The 20595-nt window shown below is 50.3% G+C and overlaps 1 protein-coding gene across 1 annotated transcript in view; it reads left to right on the forward strand.

The window, feature by feature from the left end:
• GRK5 (G protein-coupled receptor kinase 5) overlaps positions 1 to 20595 on the forward strand; it is a 211859-nt gene that overhangs the window by 99234 nt on the left and 92030 nt on the right. Inside the window, exon 2 of the mRNA XM_063102394.1 lies at positions 576 to 671. Within this exon, the coding sequence (XP_062958464.1) occupies positions 576 to 671 (96 nt within the window). The remainder of the gene's footprint in view (positions 1 to 575; positions 672 to 20595) is intronic.

A 20595-nucleotide genomic window follows, 5' to 3' on the forward strand; every position in this document is an offset into this window, starting at 1 on the left:
CTTCCAGCCTTGAGAAGTGCGTCCTTGGAGACTCTGGGGTGTTTGAGGAGGGAAAAGAAAGATGTACCCAAGACAAGTGGAAATGGAAGTCCTTGTCCCCCAACATCTGGCCTCTAGTGGGGGAAGGGGACTCTCCACAGGAAAAAGAGGACAAAATGAGGGTGATGAGGGGTCGTAACCCACCTGCTAGCAGATTCGTCCCACAAAGATTTCCTGAGCCCGTGAAGGATATTGAGACGTAGCAGGCCTGGCCCCTGCACTGGACATGTTGGCATCGGGGCCACAGAGCAGTAGGGGCCGCCGTGGAAGTGCTGGTCGCCTGGCAAGGGTGGGGGCGCAGGGCCTCGCTGCTGTGGTGGGCAGGCCCAGGAGGGTCTGTGCGGAAATTCTCAAGCTTGGCGGCCTAGGAGGAAGCGTGTGTATGTCTTGGGCATGGGGATGTGTCACTGGCTTGATCTAGAACCCCCGAGGTCTCCCACCCAGGACGTGGGGGGACAGGCTCACTGACAGGACCAGGCTCTGGAGCCCCGGACAGCACCAGCATCAGCCCAACCCTTTTCCCTCCATCTCTGCAGGGGGCGGAGGAAAACGCAAAGGGAAAAGCAAGAAGTGGAAGGAAATCCTGAAGTTCCCCCACATCGGCCAGTGTGAGGACCTCCGAAGGACCATAGGTAAGCCGTCCCGCCTGGAGGCGGGTGGGGAGCCAGGAGCCATTTAAGTGCCAAGCCGCTGGGGTGGAGAGCCAGACACGAGTCAGTTCATGCAGTACAGTGGCTCCAGGTAGGAGCTCCAGGCTCACGTCTTTGCTCATGGACAGAAGGATACAACCAGCATCCGCTGAGTATTTGATGTGCGTCAGGAAGAATTATCTCCTCCCAATTACCCTTTGAGGCAGGTGCTGTTATTTTACTCCACCTCTCAGAGGGAGAAACTGAGGCACAGACTGGTTCTCTAACTGGCCCAAAGTCGCACAGCTCATGGAGGGTGGTGGAGGTGGGCCTGGCCCAGCATGGAGTCCCCACTTGCAGCTTTCCACCCTTCCTTCCTGGAGCTGTGGGTCCTGCCCTGAGAAAGCAGCCCCAGGCTATGGGGTGGGGGAGCTGGTCTCCCCTTTCTTCTTGTTCTTTCTAGCCAGAGGCCCTGGAAAGGGGCAACTAAGCTGAACTGGGGAGCTGTTGGCACAGCTGGCTACTCCAGAACCATCACATGTCAGCTGCGGTTCACACCAGCAGCGTGGATGTGCACTTTCTGCCTTTCTTCTCACTTCGCCTGTGTCTTAGCTCAGGCTGCTCTAACACATTACCACAGTCTGGGCAGCTTAAGCAACAGACATTCCTTTCTTGCAGTTCTGGAGGCTGGGAAGTCCAAATCCAGATCCTGGCAGATCTGGTGTCTGGTCCCATTTCTTGGTTTGCAGATGGCCACCTTCTCATTGTATCCTTGCATGGCAGAGAGAGAGAGAGAGGAAGCAAGCTCTCTTGGGTCTACTCTTACAAGGACAATAATCCCATTCATGAGGGCTCCACTGTCATGGCTGAATCCCCTCCTAAAAGCCCCACCTCCTAATACTATCACATGGGGAGTTAGGCTTTAACATACCAGTTAGGGACAAACATTTAGTCCATAGCATCCTAGTTCCAGATTCAAAGACCCACTCACCCTCTTGTCCCCTTCTCTCCTCTCTGAGACAGTTTCTGATATTTGAGGTGAACTAGCCCTGCCAAGGCTTGGTGCCCCTCCCAGTCCTTCCCTCTAAGTCAAGACTCTCAGATGTCCCTCACTGTAGCCCTCCACCCAAGACTTCCTGAACAGCCCTCACCTTGCAGTCTGCCTGGCCCCAGCCTGTTCACTTCTGGTTTGGGGGATCTGGGAGCACAGGATTCAACTCTGAGCTTTTCTCAGTCCATGGACCCCACCCAATGGGCCCCAGCCCTGTGTGTCCCTCCAGGTCCATAAATGGGCCTCTTGGCAGGACCCCCTCTCCTGGGAGGGTATGAGAAACGTGCGTGCTGGTGTGTGGGAATGAATTCTTCTGTTCTCCTAAAAGGTATTGAAAAGACTCTGTGTGTGTGAGTGCAGAGTGAAGAGAGGCCTGGGAAAAACAGGAAAGCCGACATAAGCCAAGGGCTGCAGCTCATGGCGACGGGGTCCAGGGCTCGGGCTCTCCCGCGTGTTTACAGTCCGTCGCCGTGGTGTTTGCCCAGCCTCTGCTGGGGTCCTGCTGGAAGACTTTCTTAAATAAAAATCTCATTTCTCTTCTAAACCAATACACAAACCAAACAGTGGCAAATACCGCATTTATTTTTCTTGTGGGCACATGAGCTCACTTTCTGAAGCTCTTTGGGAGGATGTCCTGGGGCAGACTTTTGCCAAGGTGACAGGGCCCACAGGACAGCGTGGAATGGTGTCGTGGGAAGGCTCTTGCTCAGCAGGAAAGGCAGAGCCCACGACGACCCCAGTACGCTGTCCACTCTGGGTTGTCCAGACCAGTGGTCAGTTAAAGCCACAGCCTTCTGTACCTTCAGCACTGCGCTGGACAACCACCAGCCTTCTCCACCCAGCAGCCGGGGTGATTTTGAAAAATGAAAACTGCATCTTGTGAATCATCCCCTGCTGAAACCACCCCAGCAGTTCTCCATCCTACTTGCGATAAAACCCAAACGTCTTCCTGTGACTTATAAGCACTTTGGCCATTGTGTGCAGCCAGTGGACCCCTTCTCAGAATAATGCTTTTACATTTAGAATGGAATACAGAGGCTGGCTGGTTAGCTCAGTTGGTTAGAGCGTGGTACAAATAACACCAAGGTCCAGGTTTCGATCCCTGTACTGGCCGGCTACCAAAAAAATTAAGAGTAAATAGAATACATAGGGTTACAAAGGGAACCCATCGCTTTCAAATACAGTTATTAAATTCTTAAAAAATTTATGAGATAGAAATATATGTTTCTTTGTTAATACTTTTTATAACCAAGGTCTAACAGCTGGTCTAATCGTGATGGTAATTTTGAATTTGTGGTGAGCATAAGTGATATTTTCAGGTACCTGCAACAATGGTGGTGTGAATGGATCTGTGATTTCTGTCTGTCATGAGGCCCGGGCATTGCTAACATTATGGGCTTTTGTCAACATTTGTAATTGAAGGAAGTGCTTGTTTTCAGTTAGAGGTTGATGAAAAGAAAGATGTCGTTTTTCTCTATCCAAGTCCACGACTCTCTCAGTTCTATGTAAGGACCTCTGGCTGTCCCTCCCCACCCTGCCCTATGTGATCTCCCTCCCCCTGCTCCATCCACAGCCTCACTGAATACCACAAGCTTGTCTCCAGCCTGGAGCCTTTGCACCTGCGGTTCTGTCCATCCGGAATGTTCTTCCCACATTTTTTTCCAGGGGACTTTTAGGTCTCAGCCCAATTATGACCTCCATTGAGAAGCCTTCTAAAAAGGAGCCACGCTGTCCCTCTAATTGCATTCTTTCACATGGTGCCGTTTATTCAATGTTCTTTGCCCACAACTTCATCTGAAGTCATCTTTTATTTAGTTGTTTACTTGTGTATTTTCTGTTTCCCACATTGGACCGGAGTTTCTATGTTAATAGTGACCGTGTCTTGCCTGTTTCATTACTTACTAGCACATCGCCTGGCACATTAAAGGGGCTCATTAAGTACTGGGAGAATGAAGGAATGAGTGAGATGAAATATTTGGAACTAGGGCTCTTTTAAAAAAATTGTGACATGTGTTTGCCATACCCAAATTTAACCTTAGCCAATGGTTTAAATTTAAAGTGATAAAACTTGAGCCTTAGGAGGCACCTTAGAAAGCATCCACTTTAACTCCCCCCTCCCCCCACTTTCCTTACGGTATTGCTGAGGAAGCTTAGTGCAATGATAGTCTAGTATCTGCTAAGCAGGGAAGGCAAACTGGTGGCTCCTGACCCAGGCCAGTTTCCCCTAATGCTGGAGTCTGAGTCATTATCACAGGCACGTTAGGTTTTGATAGACTCTTCAGCTCAAGGAACTGGAGAGCATCTTGGCCAACCACCATCTCAGAGGTGAGTAAACAAGCTCCAGGAGGAGAGTGACCTGCCCAGGACAGTCTGGTCCCCTGGTCTTAAGTGACAGCTTTTCACTTCTCAGCATCATATTGACTCATAGGCATTTTGGGCATCAGCCAGCCCCAGCCAGTACACCAAGCAGGGAGACTCAGGACACACTCAAGGACAGACGTTTCTGTCCATCTCTGTCTCTGTTGTGGTGTGTAAGTAGTGCTGCACATTCATTTGCTTAGTCAACAAATGTTTGTTGAGCACTTACCATGTGCCACTCGTAGGGGAAACAGAGCTGAGCTCTGCTTCCCCAGAGCTGATTCATGGCTGGGCCCAGGAGACCAGCTGAAGTAAAGACGTGATAAAAATTGAGGAAGTTGCATGACGGTGAGGAACAGGCTGCTGAGCTGGAGAACAGCGGTGAGGTTCTCCACCCATCCGAACTTCTCTGGAGGAGCTGGCATCGCTCGGAGATGGGGCATCTCTTTGTGTGAGCTCCCCAAGGGCCTAGACCATGTTCTCTCCTTCTGGGCGTCTCCACTGCTGGCCCAGTGAGTGGATGAATGGATGGACAGATGGCTGAAGTGGCTGGATGGGTGTTGCCTTCTCCTCAGCCTGGAAACCAGAACTGTGACTGGCAGCAATAAGTATTGAGACAGAGATCTGTTGCCATACTTATCTGATTCCAGGGTGAGCCCCAGACAAGCCGATTTTAGACAGAACTGGTAGAGGACGGATAGACCATGAAAAGAAGAAGGTGTTATCTGCTCAGCAAAACATCAAATAACATCGTTATTAGTTAATAAGCTATCTGTTCATGTAAGCACATTAGAAGGCCAAAATCAAAGAAGTTCTCAGAATGTCCACAACTTGGAAGGCTGGTATGTCATCATGAAGATAAAAGATTGTTGAGGTTTGCAAATATTTCTCAGTGACGCAGAATGTTCTGTTGGGCAAAAGTGTGGCATTTTTATTTACTTAGCTCCAGCTCATTGCATACTTTATTCTTTCACTAAAAAAAAAAAGTAGGAGGGGGCTTGAGTGAAAGAGTTGATTATTTCACTGTTTGGCAATATTTCTGTAGGAACTGTCCAAAAGCTATATAATAAATCAAGCCTCCACCCCACCCCCAGCAGGACTGACGTTTACGAGGAGGCTGTTCGCAGAGAGTGGCAGCTGCGTTCAGCCACTGCGGTACCCGGAACCCTCACAGATGGGACGGGAGATTGAGTTGCCTTGTGCAAGAGCCCCTTGCCAAAGCCCTAACTCTTTTCAGGAGGAGAAACTAGGCTGTGTGGGATTCCTAGAGGAAAATGTGGAATCTTAACATGAAAAAACAATCAAACCCCAAACTGTAATATTGTGAAGACTTCCTTGAACTAGCCTAGTGCTTGGTTATTCACTCAATATTGCCCATGTCCTTTAAACATAAAAGTGGTCAGCCAGTACTTGTTGAGTCCCTACTGTGGGCTAGGCATTGTTGCAGGTGCTGGAGCTGTACCGTCTGCCACCCTCGAGAAGCAGAGTGGTCTTGTGGAAGGATCTTGGTCATTGCCATCAAGATCAAATGGTGGCTCTGTTGCTCCCAGCTGGGTGACTTAGGGCAAGTTGCTTAATTTCTCTGGGTTGCAGTTTCTTTGGAAAATGGAGACCCTAATACCACCCTGGTAGAACTCTTGGGAGGGGTCCACAGAGTGTCTCATACGTGCTGTCATTGTCATCACCATTGTCGTCATCATCCTCATGGTGGTAGTGGTTTGAGGGCAGAAGTTGAGGATCCTTTAAGAGGGCTTTAGAGTTTCCCAAAGAAGCTGAATTGGCTACATATGATGAATGGGGTCAGCTGTTTCTGTGCTGACATGAAGTGGGTCCAGTGCCCCAGGGACATATGCCGTGGAGTCATCTGAATCCTACTCTTCCTTGAGCACCCATCTCCAGCTTCCTCTTCCTGGAAGCCCACCCCGATTCCTGCAGCCCTCAGCCCCACAGCACGCCCAGGAAGCTGGTAGCATCACACTCTGCCCAGACCCCTGTTCTGGCCTGGTGGGTTTCTTTAAGAGGACATATGAATATATAAACAAAGTAGAATTAAAAGATAATACGAATCTTCCCATGAACTTTTTGAAGACCCTCATCTATGTTCTAGAAAGCTGCAACCCAGAGTTTTAACAATGGTTTCCCCTGGGGAAGGCATGGAGGTCAGAGGGGACATTAGCTTTATCTGGAAGGTAATTTTTTAAAAGGAGAACAAATTGGCACATTATTTGTGTCATTAAAAATGAATGAATAAAGACTGGAGCTCCTGCCTGATTTCACAGTGTGGCAGAGAGAATGGTGATTTCTGACTTTCCTTGTTGACTTTGTGTCCCCTGATGAGTCTGTGGGCTCTGAGAGGACGATCAGAGTCTCATATGTCTTTGTGACCCAGTCCCCCTCAGGTCTGCCAGGCTGGCACGCAAGCTCTTGATTTCATTGTCAGGGAAACCAAGTCTCTCTGCAGACGTCACTGCCGTCCTTGGGGTGATAAGGGCGCGTCACGTCTGTCGTTCTGCCACTTAACCGTGCTCTGATAAGGCACAGCATCTGCTCGTCCTTGGAGGGCAAGATAAATTTAGATGTGGTAGATTTGGAACATCAAGTGACCTGTTTGCAGTGGGGCTTTTAGGAGGGAGAGGGTGGCCAGGCTTGTCTGCCCACTGTTTTCTGGGCATTGCTCTCATTTCCCCCTTCCCCACCCGCATGACCGGCAGCCCCTTGAAAGTGAGGGGCATGAGCTTGGATGCATGTGAGATGCTCAGTGATACTAGTCAGTGGATTCTTACTTGGAGATTCTTAGAATGAGGTGCTGGTAGGGATTTCACAGATGATCTGGAGCCGTGGTTTTCAAAGGCTGCTCTGCAGGGAGGGTTTGTGATCAGAGCAGGCTACTACCTGATCAGGCTTTCTTTTACCTTTTATATTTAGACTTCTATGTAAGATTTTATTCTAAGGCTAAAATCAAGTTTGAAACCCAATGTTCTAGTCCAGCTCTCCCATTTTTCAGATAAGTAAACTGAGTCCTAGAGAGATAAGCAACTTGCCAAGGTCTCCCTGTGACCTGACTCCAAGGCAGTCTTTCCCCCACTGTGTTAGTTTGCCAGGGCTGCCATAGCAGAGCGCTGTAGACTGGGTGGCTTAAGCAACAGAAATTTATTTTCTCCCAGTTCTGGAGGCTGCAAGTCCAAGATCAATATGTGGTTCCTTCTGAGGCTCTGCGGGAGAATCTGTCCCATGACTCTCTCCTAGCTTCTGGTGGATTGCTGGCAGTCTTTGGTGTTCCTTGGCTTATAGATGCATACCCCAATCTCTGCCTTCACCTTTACATGGCGTTCTCCTTGTGTGCGCATCTGTCTCTAAGTTTCTCGTTTTTATAAGGATGCCTGTCATATTGGATTAGGACCTGCCCTAATGACCTCATTTTATTTTTTTATTTTTATTTTTTTTTAAAAGATGACCAGTAAGGGAATCTTAACCCTTGACTTGGTGTTGTCAGCACCACGCTCTCCCAAGTGAGCGAACCAGCCATCCCTATGTCGGGATCCGAACCCATGGCCTTGGTGTTATCAGCACCACATTCCCCCCAGTGAGCCACGGGCCAGTCCTAATGACCTCATTTTAAACTTGGTTACCTTCATAAAGGTCCTTTTTCTAAATAAGGTCACATTCTGAGGTACTGGGGGTCAGGACTTCAACATATCTTCTTTGGGGGGCACAACTGAGCCCATAACATAGTCACTTTATTACATGGTCTGTGGAATTAAGGTACAGAGGGCAGAGGATCTTGATTCCCACAGGTCTGAGGGTGGCCCCTACTCTCCCCCATGACCCTGGCTCAGAGTTAACCCCTGCAGGCCTGGGCTGATTACTTCCCCAGTGGGCCACAGGCACGCACGTGGGAGGATTGTTTTCCAAGCCACGTTACATGGCGCTCTTTCCGTCTCCCTTTTGGTTGCTGTTGAAGTCATAGTAATTGGTAAACTATTTTGCTAAAAGACACGGAAAATTTTAAGGAAAGAAAGCCAGTCACTGATGATTTTATCTCTCAGATATAGCCATAGTTAACACTTTCATGTAATTTCTTCTAGCGTTTTTCCACCTGTACACATACATACGGGTTTTCTTTCTTACCTTTTCTCCTAAATATAATATAAAAAATATTTTCCCACATTATTAAAATTCTTCATAAGTGTGATTTATGTTTTTCTGTTTGACACATATTTATCGGCTGTCAGGCTTTGAGGATACGTATAAAACACAGAACTTCCTGTTCTCCTGGGTGTCTTTCTGAGTGATTACCCCAGTGGACCGGTGGGGACCCTCAATCTTCCCATCAGTTAGTTGATGAGTCAGTGCTATTACCCTCAGCATTGGTCCTGGCCCCTGGGCTCGCCCCATCTATTTCCTGTGGGTAAATTCTTTCTTTAAGCTATCTTGAAAATAAGCCCTTGCACACAAGCCCAGCCTAAACCTGGTTTTTAAAGGTTTCATATCTATTACATGATATATTGTACTATTTTGGTTTTCCCCTCTAGTTTTTGCCGTTACAATTAACGTTGTTCTGATGAACATCTTTGAACTTCATGGTGGCATTTCCATCTATAGCTGAAAGGTGAGAAAAAGCCCATGCTGTCTTGAAGGCCAGAACACATTCAGCTAACCCCCAAGCAGCCTGTACAGTGCCCTCTCTGCTTCCTTGGCTTGCTCTGGAATGTTCCGCGTGCAACTTTGCACTTGTATCTGCAGATGCCATTAACCTGAAATGTGACCGGGATGGACAGAGCAGATGACGTTTGGTGAGCAGCTTCAGCCTGGCTTGCTAGCTCTGATTTGCTGCAGCCAGCAGGCCTGAGAAGGGGTTTTCTGTCTGTGTTAAGTCCCATCACTGAAAACGGGAAAAACAAGCTAGTTTGTGCAGCACCAGGGACCTCAAACCAGTGCAAGAGGCCAGCCGACCTGCAACAGCCTGAGCATGACTGCGTTGTGCCCATAAAGAGACGCTAGGACAATACTTCTAATGGTCTCTGCCCAGACTCAATTTACGGAATTTAGTTCCCAGGACTCGGTCCATTCAGCAACACCTTGGCCGTGGAGCCCTGCAAAACTGCTGCTTGTTTCTCCCCTCAGCATCCACCTCCGTGCATCAAACATCCCTTGTGCTGGGTACCGCGGAGCTAGCATGAGAGAGAAAAAGAGAAAAGAAAAACTGCAGAGGGAAGGATATTTGGGGCTAATATGAACTTTTCAAGTTGAAAAACAAAAGCAAAAGACAGCAGCCATAGAACAACAAAATCACCCCCTATAGAGCCCTCAGGGCATGAGCTATTGTATATAGAGATTTCTAGCTGCATTGGTAGAAAGGAAAATGTGAAATCATGGAACATTTTGAGTGCTGCTTTTTTTTTTTTCTTATTTCGTGGTTATGCTGTCTTTGCATCATCTTTAAAATTTATTTTAAAATTATCTTTTAGTTTTTTTTTATATTACAAAAGTTAAGGGCTGGACTGTGACTCAGGAGAGTGTGGTGCTGATAACACCAAGGCCACGGGTTCGGATCCCGACATAGGGATGGCCGGTTCGCTCACTTGGGAGAGCGTGGTGCTGACAACACCAAGTCAAGGGTTAAGATCCCCTTACTGGTCATCTTTTAAATATATATGTGTATATATATATGTTCATGGATGAAATTTCTGAATCATCATTTAAAAAGAGGAAAATAAAGATTGCCCGTGAAGTACCACTGCTAACCTTTGGTCTGTAGCCCTTTCGTATTTTGTTCTGCTCGTAGAGAGAATTGCACCAGCCTCGACTATTACCTGTTTCCTTGCCCAGAGTCAGATAGCATTTTAAATGAAAATATGCGGCTGTAGAATCCCCACTGGCCTGTTAGGCAGAAGACCCAGGATCTCATGCCACCCCCTTGTTCCCATGGCCTTGGAAAAGTCACTTAACCTTGATTTGCTCATCTTTAAAAGGGGGATTCAATAACCCCTACCTTAGCAGATGATCAAGTGGCCAAGGGAGTTACTGGGAGAAAGTGCTTTGTAACATGCTTTGCAAGTTGTTGCTGGCCATTTTCGATGTGGTCAGGGGACCCTTTGATTGGACAAATGGCTAGAGTAATTTTCCTGTCTTCCTGGGGAACCATGACTCTTTTTTCTAAAGTCGCCCTGTCTCTGGTCTTGGTGAAAGTCACCACCCTCCTTCCAGCTGCCCAGAGACCTAAGGTCCCCTTCTCGTCTGCCCTGCCACACACCCCCTGCCCTGTGCATGTGTCCAGTTCCTCTCCAAGTCCAGTTAGCACACCATCTCCTGGATCGTCCCCTCTCCCCGCATCCCTACTGGTTCCTTTGTCCCGGCCTGAACTCCTGTGTTGGCTCCTTATAACCTCTGGGCACACCCATTGCCAGCCAAGCTCCATGCAGTAGCCAGGAGGTTCTTTCTAAAATGTCAGTCAGGTCCCACCACCACCTGCTTCAATAGCTTTCCATTGCTGCCAGGGGGGAGTCCAAAGGTCTTGTCAGAGCTGACCAGGCCTTGCCTTACCTGGCCTCTGCTTACACTCCAGCTTCGGCCCTCCTACCCGCCCCCCACCCAGCCATTTCTTCCTGTCTCCTCTCTTCTCCAGACCTTTGCCTAGGCTGTTCCTTCTGCTGGACACACTTTCCTAACTCTGCCTGGTAATCGACTCAACCTCAGGCCTCTACTTTACAGCTCACCTCCTCCAGGAAGTCTTCCCTGGTGACCTCACCCAGTCACGCTTTGCTCCCCCACCCTGTGCTGCCCCTGTCCCCACTGCGGTGGCCTGATGACTCACCTCCATCCTCCACTTGACCACGGGCTTCGTGAGGGTAGAGCCTAGGTCTGCCTCGTGCTGTTTCCCCAGCACCCACCATGTTTGTCTGCTCCGCATCAGGCCCTTTTAGCATTTTGATTTTCCTCCTTACTCAGATATCTTTATTCTCCCCTGGAAATGGAAAAAACCACTTAATCTCCCCAAATCCTGGACTGATTGCTGGTGGTTCTTATTTTTTTCTCTCTCTGAGTTCTTTTAAAAGTCCTGGAAATGTGGACTGAGGACAGCTGTCGAGTGTCAGTTCTGAAGTAGCTGCTTTGATCAGAAATGGCTCAGGGGAAAGATGTCCAATTGCACCTCCCGCCAAGGGCAGTGACCCCACTTTTCTCTCCCCTTCTGGACCTCCAACCAACCTCAGGGGGAGGCGTGGGAGAGTTGGGGGAGGTGCACCCTGCCAGCATAGCTGTCACGTCGGTCCCCTCTGGCTGCCAGAGCCCAACTGGCCAGGCAGAGATGGGCACTGGGTGATGCTACTCGAGGCCTTTGGCTGAGCTCAGCTTGGGGCAGAGCAAGGTGCTGAGAGCGGCTTTGCCAACAGCCTCCAGCATCGGGCTGAGGTGTCAACAACGGGGATGATGAGCAGCTGGAGACAGTGTCCTGATGCATGAGGCAGCTCAGCTGGGACAACGCTATTGAGTTACTAAATCAAACCAGTGCAGGCAGGCTAGACTAGAGACAGCAATTAAGAACAGAGCTCTAGTGTCAGAGGGACCTGCATTTGAGCAGGCTCTATTCCTTACTGACCGTGACTTTGGGCAAGTGATTAAACTTCCCCAAACCTCAGTTTCCTTGTCTCCAAAATGGGGATAGGAGTGTTGAAAGGAGTGAACGAAGAAATGCATGGGGAAGGCTCTGCACAGGGCCCGGCCTACAGCGAGAACGCTCATCTGTGCCAGCTGCTTTGACATCACCTTCCTCTGCCTCCTCACTAGCGTCAACAGTCCCATTCAGCATGGAGCTTTGCTTTTCTGTTCCCCCGGTTGGTGGTTGCCAGGTCCTGCTGGCTCAAGTTTATCTGTTCATTCATTCGTTCATTCATCTGTTAAGCCTTTCCTCTGTGCCAAGGATCCAGGAAGCTGCCAGGTGGTGGGGAGCAGCTTTCAGAAGTGGCTCTTGGCAGCGTGGGCTAGGCCACGTTTATTGCCTTTATGTAACCCAAATGTAACCCCTTTTCCCTTAGCCACATCCCCTCCCCTCAGATCGCTATTCACTTACTCCCAGCAGACTTGGAGTGGTCCCCCCGACCCTATCTCATCCATCCTTCTGCCTCCAGGCAGGAGAGGCCTCAACCACCGCAGACACACGGGGTGATAGCCAGTCTAATCCACGAATGCTCATTCAGCTTTTACTCCAGGCATGGTCCTTCAGAGGGTCCCCAGGGGAGATGTGAGGTCAGCTCCATCCCTTAGGAAGTACCCTTATTTGGGAAGCCAAGGCAGAAAGCACACATGTGGTTCTGGGTAACAGCCATGTGGAAGGTCCGTCCTTAGTACCAAGTGTCCAGCGGTGGAGCGGGGAAGGGAACAGCGGCATCTATGTGGGATGGCAGTGCCAGTTGAGTACATAAGAGAAAGAGGAGGCTTTCGGGGTCCGCATCACACACCCAGCAAGCATTCCCTGGGCACTCACCACGGACTAGGTACGAGAGACACATGCATGTCCAATGATTGCAAAACCCTTTGGGCCAGGTGCTGTTTGCCCATCCTGTTTTATGGCCAAGGATGTAGAGACTCAGATTAGTAAATTGCTTAGGGTGACAGAGCTCTGAAAGAAGCAGAAAGAAGCAGAGCCTGGATTCAAACCTGCTTCTGAGTCAAGGCTGTGCTGGCTGTAGATTTCCTCCAGTTGGCCATGCTTTCCCCAGGGGGATAGGACAGTGAGGGGCACATTTGGGAGGCAGTGTGTGCACTGCTCACAGGGTGGGCTTTGTGCAGGGAAGTCATGAGGCAGAAGGTCAAAGAGAGGCCTTCAGCCTGAAAGGTCAGGTCTTTGTCCTGCAAGTAGTAGGGAGTCATTGAATGTTCATCTCTGATAGCCCCTGCAGTCACCCTCAGGGTGAAAGTAGAGAGCAGAAGCATGGACAGAGCAGACTGGGCTCCCAGACCTATATGAGCTTCATTTATTTCTTCTCCTGATATTTATTATTAACCTACTGTGTGCCAGGGAGAAAGGAGACAATTTCTAAAGAATCTAGCCCATGACCTGGCATGTACCATAAATGGCCTCCACTTCTGATGACAATAGCGCCAGGGCTCAGGTGATGCCACAGGAGGCAGGAACTGCTGGAGCCTCTGCCACCTGCTGCGTCAGGCCAGAGCAGGTTTCTCTCAGTGACGCTGGGTCACAGGATGCCTTTCAGCACCACCTGTCAGAAGTCTGTGCCGCAGCTCCCACTGCCCTCCTGTCTCTTCCCTGCTCCTTTCAGGGATGGTTTCTCACTTCCCTGCTGTCTGTCCTCTCTCTCTGCTACCCCTTTTGGAAGGCAGCAGTTGGGCATAAGTGTCACACTGGCCATTTCTTTGCCTGTGCTGTGCACAGGGCCTCTCTGCCCAAGAGATCATCTCAGGTGTGTTCCTGGTGGGGCTTGTGCTGGTGAGATGTTCTCATTGACCTGAGCTGATGGGGTTCAGAATGTGAGTGTGGGGTGCAGAGGGAGCTCCCCACCTCTGATAGCCCCCTGGCCTTCTCCCCTGGCCAGCCAGCCATGAGACTCATTCTCTTGGAGCTTTTGGATCAACAGGTGTTCTGCCACCCTTCATCCTCCCTTCATCGGCTTTACCATGATGGGAGTAGTTCTCAGCCTTGCTTGGCTGTTGCTGGGCTAACTTCCTACCCAGTCCCCACCTGCACTCCCTCCTGGATCCCTTTTTCTCACGATGGTTTTACCAGCCTCGCCAGGTAGGAACCTCAGAGTTCCTGTCCCCAGGTCATTAGACCCACCCTATCTTCCCTGTCACGTTGCCTTGACATTCATCACCCCACTTGGACTGGGGCAGTCACCTCTTCATTGATCCTGTTTCAAGCTTGTTTCTCTTTCCTTCCTTCCTATCCAATCAGACCTTTCTGCTTGCTGTTCTTAGCACTCCCAGAAGGTTTTTTAAAGACATCAAAGTCGAAACTCCTGGCAGATAGAAACCGTCTATCCACTGCCTATGCTTCCTTCACTGTATGCCCCCCATCCCACCCTGCAGAAGGCCTCAGGCTTCCCACACCCTTGGGTAAACCCACCAGCATGGTAGGTAACAGCATGGCTTTCAAGTCACAGTGTCAAATCCTGCTCTTCTATTTAGGAGCTGTGTGACTTTGGGCAATTTGCTTAGCCTCTGAGCTGCAGAAACAAAACAGAACAGATTTTCTTCCTGGTTCTAGGTGTTTTCTCAGGCTGCATCCTCTGACATCTCCACCTGGCAAAGTCCTACCTCCAATGTCAATGTCAATGGACCTCTACCCATTTTCTCCACCTAGGCCCTAGAGCTCTCTGCATGTGCCAACACAGAACCCTCACCACGGGGTGCAGGACTAGGTTTTAGGTGTCTGCCTTCCTAGAAGGCACCTGCGATTTCTCCACCTTGATAAGCCTAGCCCCTCTCCCAGTGCCTGGGCCTCTGGGAGCTGAGAGTGTGTGCAAAACCAGCAAGTGAGCAAGGGAATCAGAAAGGAAGGGGTGGGAGGGATGAATGCATTGTTGCAGAGCAACCTGAGGAAAGGTCCTCCAGAGCATGGCCATGCAGCCTCGCGGCAGGTCCCCCCTCCTCACACCTCCTGGTGTGCAGGCTTGGGGCATTTGCTTCAGTAATTTACTGACCATCATCTCCTAGGTCAGATTTATCATTTACTGGGACAGGAAAGAAAAGCCCCATAGGGTGAATGTATGGAGGATGAGCACCCTCCTGCTGAAGCTGGCGTCCCGCTCATGGGGCACTGCCATGGAGCTTCAGGCCTGTCCATGGCACCTGACAGTAGTGGCTGCTCTGAGAGTGCCTGAGGTCCCTGTGGGACATTTGGGCTGGAACTTCCAGCTGGGGTGCCTGCTGCCAGCTGCCCATGCCACCTGGCTGGCCATCAGAATGCCATCAAAGAGGGCTGGCTGGCTCCTGGGCCTGGCTGGGAAGACCTCACAGGGACTGGGAGTCCTCCCTGCTCACTTGGTCCCCAGGCAGTGGCCAAGGCCACTGGAGAAACCAGTTCATAACTCAATAGAATGAGCTGGCCTTTCCTGTCATTTTCCCCCAACAACAGTCCCCTCTGAGGATGGAGCTGGCCAGGCCTGCTCTCAGGCCAGGCTGGGGGGCTCCGGCTAGAATCTTTCTCCAGGCATGGAATAAAGGCAGTCTTGCGAGACTGGACTGACTTGCTGTCTGTTGGGCTCATTCTCCCCACGTCAGCATCAAGATGGAGTTATGATTTTTGCAGCCATTTGGTTGACTGCTCAGTCCTCAGGGCTGAGGGGCAGCCAGCATCTGGCTCATCTGAGGGGAGAGCAGACTTGCACGGCCACCTCCTGGCCTTCCAGAACAGTCTGCAGAGATTCTCTGGATGGGACACAGATCGTCCTCCTCAGCGGCATTTGTGATCCACTACCATACTGTGTGCATGCATACGCATGTTTTCATGTGTCCATGTGTGCGCACCTGTGTGTGTGTGTGCCCATCACCAGACTGTAAGTATCCTGAAGGCAGGGTCCTGCTGTCTTTGGTCCCTGCCACCTCAGCAGATATTAGGGGATTTGACTGACTTGGAGGCAAGGACAGCCAGGGAAGGTGTGGGGTGCCGTGCAGAGTTTCCTGGGCCAGGAGCCAAGCTTTCCAAATTCTGCCATGGCTCCCACTTCCCAGCTCCATGCCTTAAGCCCAGCTTGGCTCCCAGACACTTTCTGGGCCAGGAGGTATGGCCACCTTGCCCAAAGCAGTTTCTGAGATGGGGAAGGGCTTTCTCCTGGGACCTGAACCTTCCATGGGAAGCAACGACCACTTTGTGGGCAGAGAGGGCACAGGCCAATGCTGAGTGGCAGTGCCACTTGTCTCTTCTGCTCCAATGATCACGTTTCCCTTCTCCATGAGGGAGGGGCAGAGCAAAATCCCAGGAGTGAGCTCTTCTCTCCCTCACTGTAGCTTTCCTAACCCTGTCTGTCTTCTCACTGACAGGGCTCTGTCTGCTACCTGTGCCCCCACACATAGTACAGAGCCTGTGTGCAGTAGGTGCTGGTGGTGTGCATTTGCTTCGTGAGGAGTCCAGAGAACTGGCATTTAGTGCATGCCCCACCACTTGCCACCCACTGCAGCCCTCTTTGTTCAAACTGCCAGGAAGCCCACAGCCCAGTTTTATGCTGAAAGCAAAGCTCTGTTTCGTCAAGTTTCCTGGAGGGAGCTCATTTTATTCTCCTCTCCCTCTTTGCTGCTTATTTCCTGTTCTTTGTCTTTTATGGAACAATTGAACATGTGCTTTTATTGGAAGATGCTGTGGATCCTTTGGGGAAGTAAGCAGGCAGTAAATAAATCAGTGCATTAGAAATGAGAAGGAGAAATAGCTCCCTGCATGGCCCAGGAAGCGGTGTGTCCAAGCTCTGTTCCTGCTCTCTGGAGGATGGGCAAATTAGCACCTGCCCCACTGACTTCGAGGAACGCCAGAGCAGAATGCATTTTGACAGGCCAACACGCTGGGCAATGCCAGGCTAGGCCCTCGCCCAGGGCTCTAGAAGGTGGGGTTGCTCAGGCAGGAAGTTGCCATGTGTGTGTGGAGAACTGGCTGAGGACCAGCCAGCCTGGAGGAGCTGGAGCTTAGCTAGACAGGCCGTTGCAAAGTGCCCTGGAGAGGCATTCGCAGTCACAAGTTGGAGCACCAGTGGCAGGCCAGTGAGCTGTTGCTTTTCTTTTCTCCTCCACCCCTGGTAAATAGATACAGTGGCTGAGGATCTGCTGTGAGCCAAGACGGTGGCATTGTCCCAAAAAGGAGAGAGCTCAATTGAGAGGTATAAGCAGGAGTAGCGGGGAGGGGGGAGCAGGCGACAGGGGCCGGTCCTCTGCTTTCTCCCTCAACCACCGCAGGATGGCTGCTCTCAAAGTCCTGGCCACCAGTAGGGGTTGGAGACAAAAACTGAGCAATCTCCCATCACCCTCCACTCTCCTCCTCTCACCCACCCACCTACCCAGGCCATCATAAAAAAGAATTTGAGAGAATGAGCTCTAGGTGGAGATGCTTAACATGGTCCATCTGCTGTGTACAGAGAAGAACTGGTGGCCGGGGACCCAGGGGAGAGGAGGCAGGAGCAAGGGTGCTGGGGGCAGTGGGAAGGCAGCCGACAGGAGCAGACAGGTTGGATTAGCAGTGGGCAAGCCTGGGCTCCCTGGGCTTTGCTGTTTCAAGAGGGAGGACAGTAGCAAAGGCAGGGCATGGCTTCGGGAGGCAGAAAGCCGTGGGGATGCTACGTCAGATTCTGTGTCTGGGGGTTCTGGAAGGAAAGCAGTGCTATTAAAGCCAGGCCTGGGGTCAGTTCTTGGCTCTCCCACTCACTCCCTGGATGGCCTTGGGCAACTTCCTGGCCTTCGGGGGGCAGTCCTGCCCTTGTACCATGGGTAAATACGTAACACCTCCCCACGGGTCTCCATGAGCATCACCTAAGACACGTGTAGGAGGTGTGGAGCGTGTTTTGCCAGAGTTCCAGATGGTCATGAGAGGTGGGCACTGGGTCAGCCTCTCTGCAGGCCTGGTGACAGTGCTTTCTGGGGTCACTGGCCAGCAACCAACTTTTTTTCCCAGCCAGGCCTGAATGATGAAAGCCAGCTCTCTGGTCCAGGACTGATAGAGCCACTGCCATCTCCACCTCCTCCTCCAAGTTCCAGGGACTCCTGTGATCCTCAGAACTACCACCTGCCTTTGGTGGCTTCTCATATACATGCTGGTGGCTGTTCTGAGCATGCATGTCCTCACTCCCGTGGAGTGTGTGGGCAGCCGTGCAGCTCGAGAAACTCTTTTTGCTCCTTGAGCCCTTGTAATCCTCCCACAGTCCTGCGGGCTAAGTCGTGTTTCTCTTCTCCTTTTATACACGAGAGTCTGAGAAGGCAGGGCCAGGTGCATGACAGCTCACTGCTACTTCTTGGGGCTTAATCACAGCAGCGACCACCACATGGCTTGCTGGCGGGTGAGGACACAAGTCCAGATGGGGCTGGATGGGCCCCTTCCCAGCTGATGTGGACCCTCCACTCCAGCCCCTTTTGCATGCAGGTCTTTGGGTCTCTGGTCCCAAGCAGCTGCTGCCTACACCTGTCTCATTTTTTCAGCGTGGTGTTTGGCCATGGGAGGATGAGGTTGTGGGAGAAGTGAGTTACCTTCAAGTCTGAGTAGGCATGAATTTGCCAAAGGAAACATTTAATGTATGCCAAGAAACATTTTACTTGGTTACTTTTTAACAGGCCCAGTGCACAGTTTTCCATCAAAACTTTTCCATCGCTCATAAGTGTCTCTGATACAGAAACTGGGTCCTGCGATATCCTTGTCACAGCTCCCATTTTATTCGGGATCCTGTGTTTTCAGAATGTTAACATCTCTTGCTTTGCATAAGGGTTGTGCTCCCTGATGGAAATATTTCACAAGAATGTTTGCAACTGTTGAGGTGGCACTAAACTCCTTCAGAAGTTTTCTTTGTCCAGCTCAGAGAAAAACCCCTTTATTGTGAAGTCCCTGCTGCATTTCACTGACCAGTACTGACCAGTCTTGCCAGGGCACCGTGAAATGGATTAAATCCCACTACAGCAAAAGCTGTTTAAGTTTCATGAAAGTGTTTATGGAAACAGTTGCAGAATCCTCTGCTGACAGCCCACTTGTAGTGCATAATTTTTGATAAAACACGCACCCAGCACAGCAGAATTTGGACAGCCCTCAGAATGTCCTGGAATGGAATTTGGCTGGGCTGTCTGTCCGGGTCTCTGATATGGCTGTGAGAGAACTTTCACCCACTAATTAGGCAGATATTTAATGGTTCCTTCTAGGTACCAGATGCTGGGCTAATCACAGAGATAAGTGCAAACCGGCTCCACCGTCAAGAAGCCTAGTTGACAGGGAATAGAAGTCACACGTTTTGTTCCTAAATACGTCAGAACCACGTCAGGAAGGGCGGCAGCCACACCTCTGAGAGTGCGAGATGATTTTAGGTGGTACACGGATGGACTGTGTTATGTGTTTATGGTAATGCATGTCATAAAAAAACACAGCAATAGCAGCAGTAATTCCCATATGTTATTACTTAAAAAGACTAAGTTGAAAAAAAAAAAACAGGAGGGGCAGTCAATTAAAACCCAAGTTAAAAAAAATAGATACTGTAGTAAAGGTAACTATTACAGGTGGCAGGTTTTGAGAAAAGATTATGGTAAAAGCCATGACAGCAGCTCATGAATGGCTATCTGGAGAAATTAAGTTCAGTTGTACTGTGTGCTGATGGGGCACCGGGCACATTATGAAACCCTGGCTGAGGGAAGTGTTGCCATCCCAACTCAGAACTATAAAACTGGTTCAAAGAGGTGAAATGATTTTCCTAAGGTCACATAACTAGTAAATGGGAGAACTTAGATTTGAACCCAGGTCTGTCTGACTCCTGATCCTGAACTCTTAACCACTATGCTACACGTAAATTGACCAAAGTGATTATTTCCTCCCTAGGGTATAACACAGGAAAGCTTCCTAGAGGAGGTGGCCTTGACTGAGGGGTAGGACCCAGCAAGGAGAGTTTGGCTGGTAAGGCAGAATGTCCCATGGATTTAGATACCCATGATTATTAGCCGGACCATTTGAATTAGAGTGACGTAAACACTTTTTCCACATCTAAATGAAATCTCGGGCTAGGCTATGGGTTGGCTCTTCAGTGTCACCAGGGATCTAGGCTACTTCTGTCTCTCTGCTCCACTAGACACCTCATGGTCCAAGGTGGCAGTTGTAGCGCCAGCCACAACATTCTTCTTCCAAGGAAGTAGAAAAAAGAAAAGAACAAAATGGGTAAATGCACATTCCTCTCACTGAATGAGCCACCTCCAGTAGCTTTCCTGGAATCTGAGCCTCATGAGCCATCCTCATGGGTCACTGCCCAGCCCTGGTGATGACGGAGGCTGCCCCTGAATGTGAGGTGGCTTGAGCTGCTTCCTGCTGCGGCTGTGAGGGGACAGAGCCTCCTCTGAAGTGGGGCTTGCTTCTGGAGTGGCCCCAGTAAGTTCCTGGGTCTGTTTTGGTTTTAATTTCTTTAATTTCTTTGCTGTTTAATTGTCCATCAGCCCCTCTGAAAAGACTAGAGTCACTCTTGAGCAGAAACTAATCTAGCACCCCAACTTGCCACCGTCTGGTGCAGTGACAGCAGGAGCTCAGAGCCAAATTTTCACCCGAAAGCTGGGCTGGCTGAAACATCAGATCCCACGTGGTGGCGACCAGCCCCAAGGTGTTGGCGGTGTTCGTGCAGCTCACAGGCAAGTGCGAGCCCCTGCCACCCCACCAGCTCCCTCCGACCCCCTCTCCATCCCCTGGGGGCCTGGGTTTGCTTTCGCTTTCCATCTCTCCAGGAATATCAAGTTTGGGGAGTTGCTTAAAATCGATGGCGCTCTTCTGGCTTGCCAAATTGTTCAGAAGACTGGTTCAGAGAAGAGCAAATCTTGTTCATGTGAAGCGCCTCTGCTGGGATTGGGGTT

This window comes from Cynocephalus volans, chromosome 7 (genome assembly GCF_027409185.1).
Source record: "Cynocephalus volans isolate mCynVol1 chromosome 7, mCynVol1.pri, whole genome shotgun sequence".
Taxonomy (NCBI): domain Eukaryota; kingdom Metazoa; phylum Chordata; class Mammalia; order Dermoptera; family Cynocephalidae; genus Cynocephalus; species Cynocephalus volans.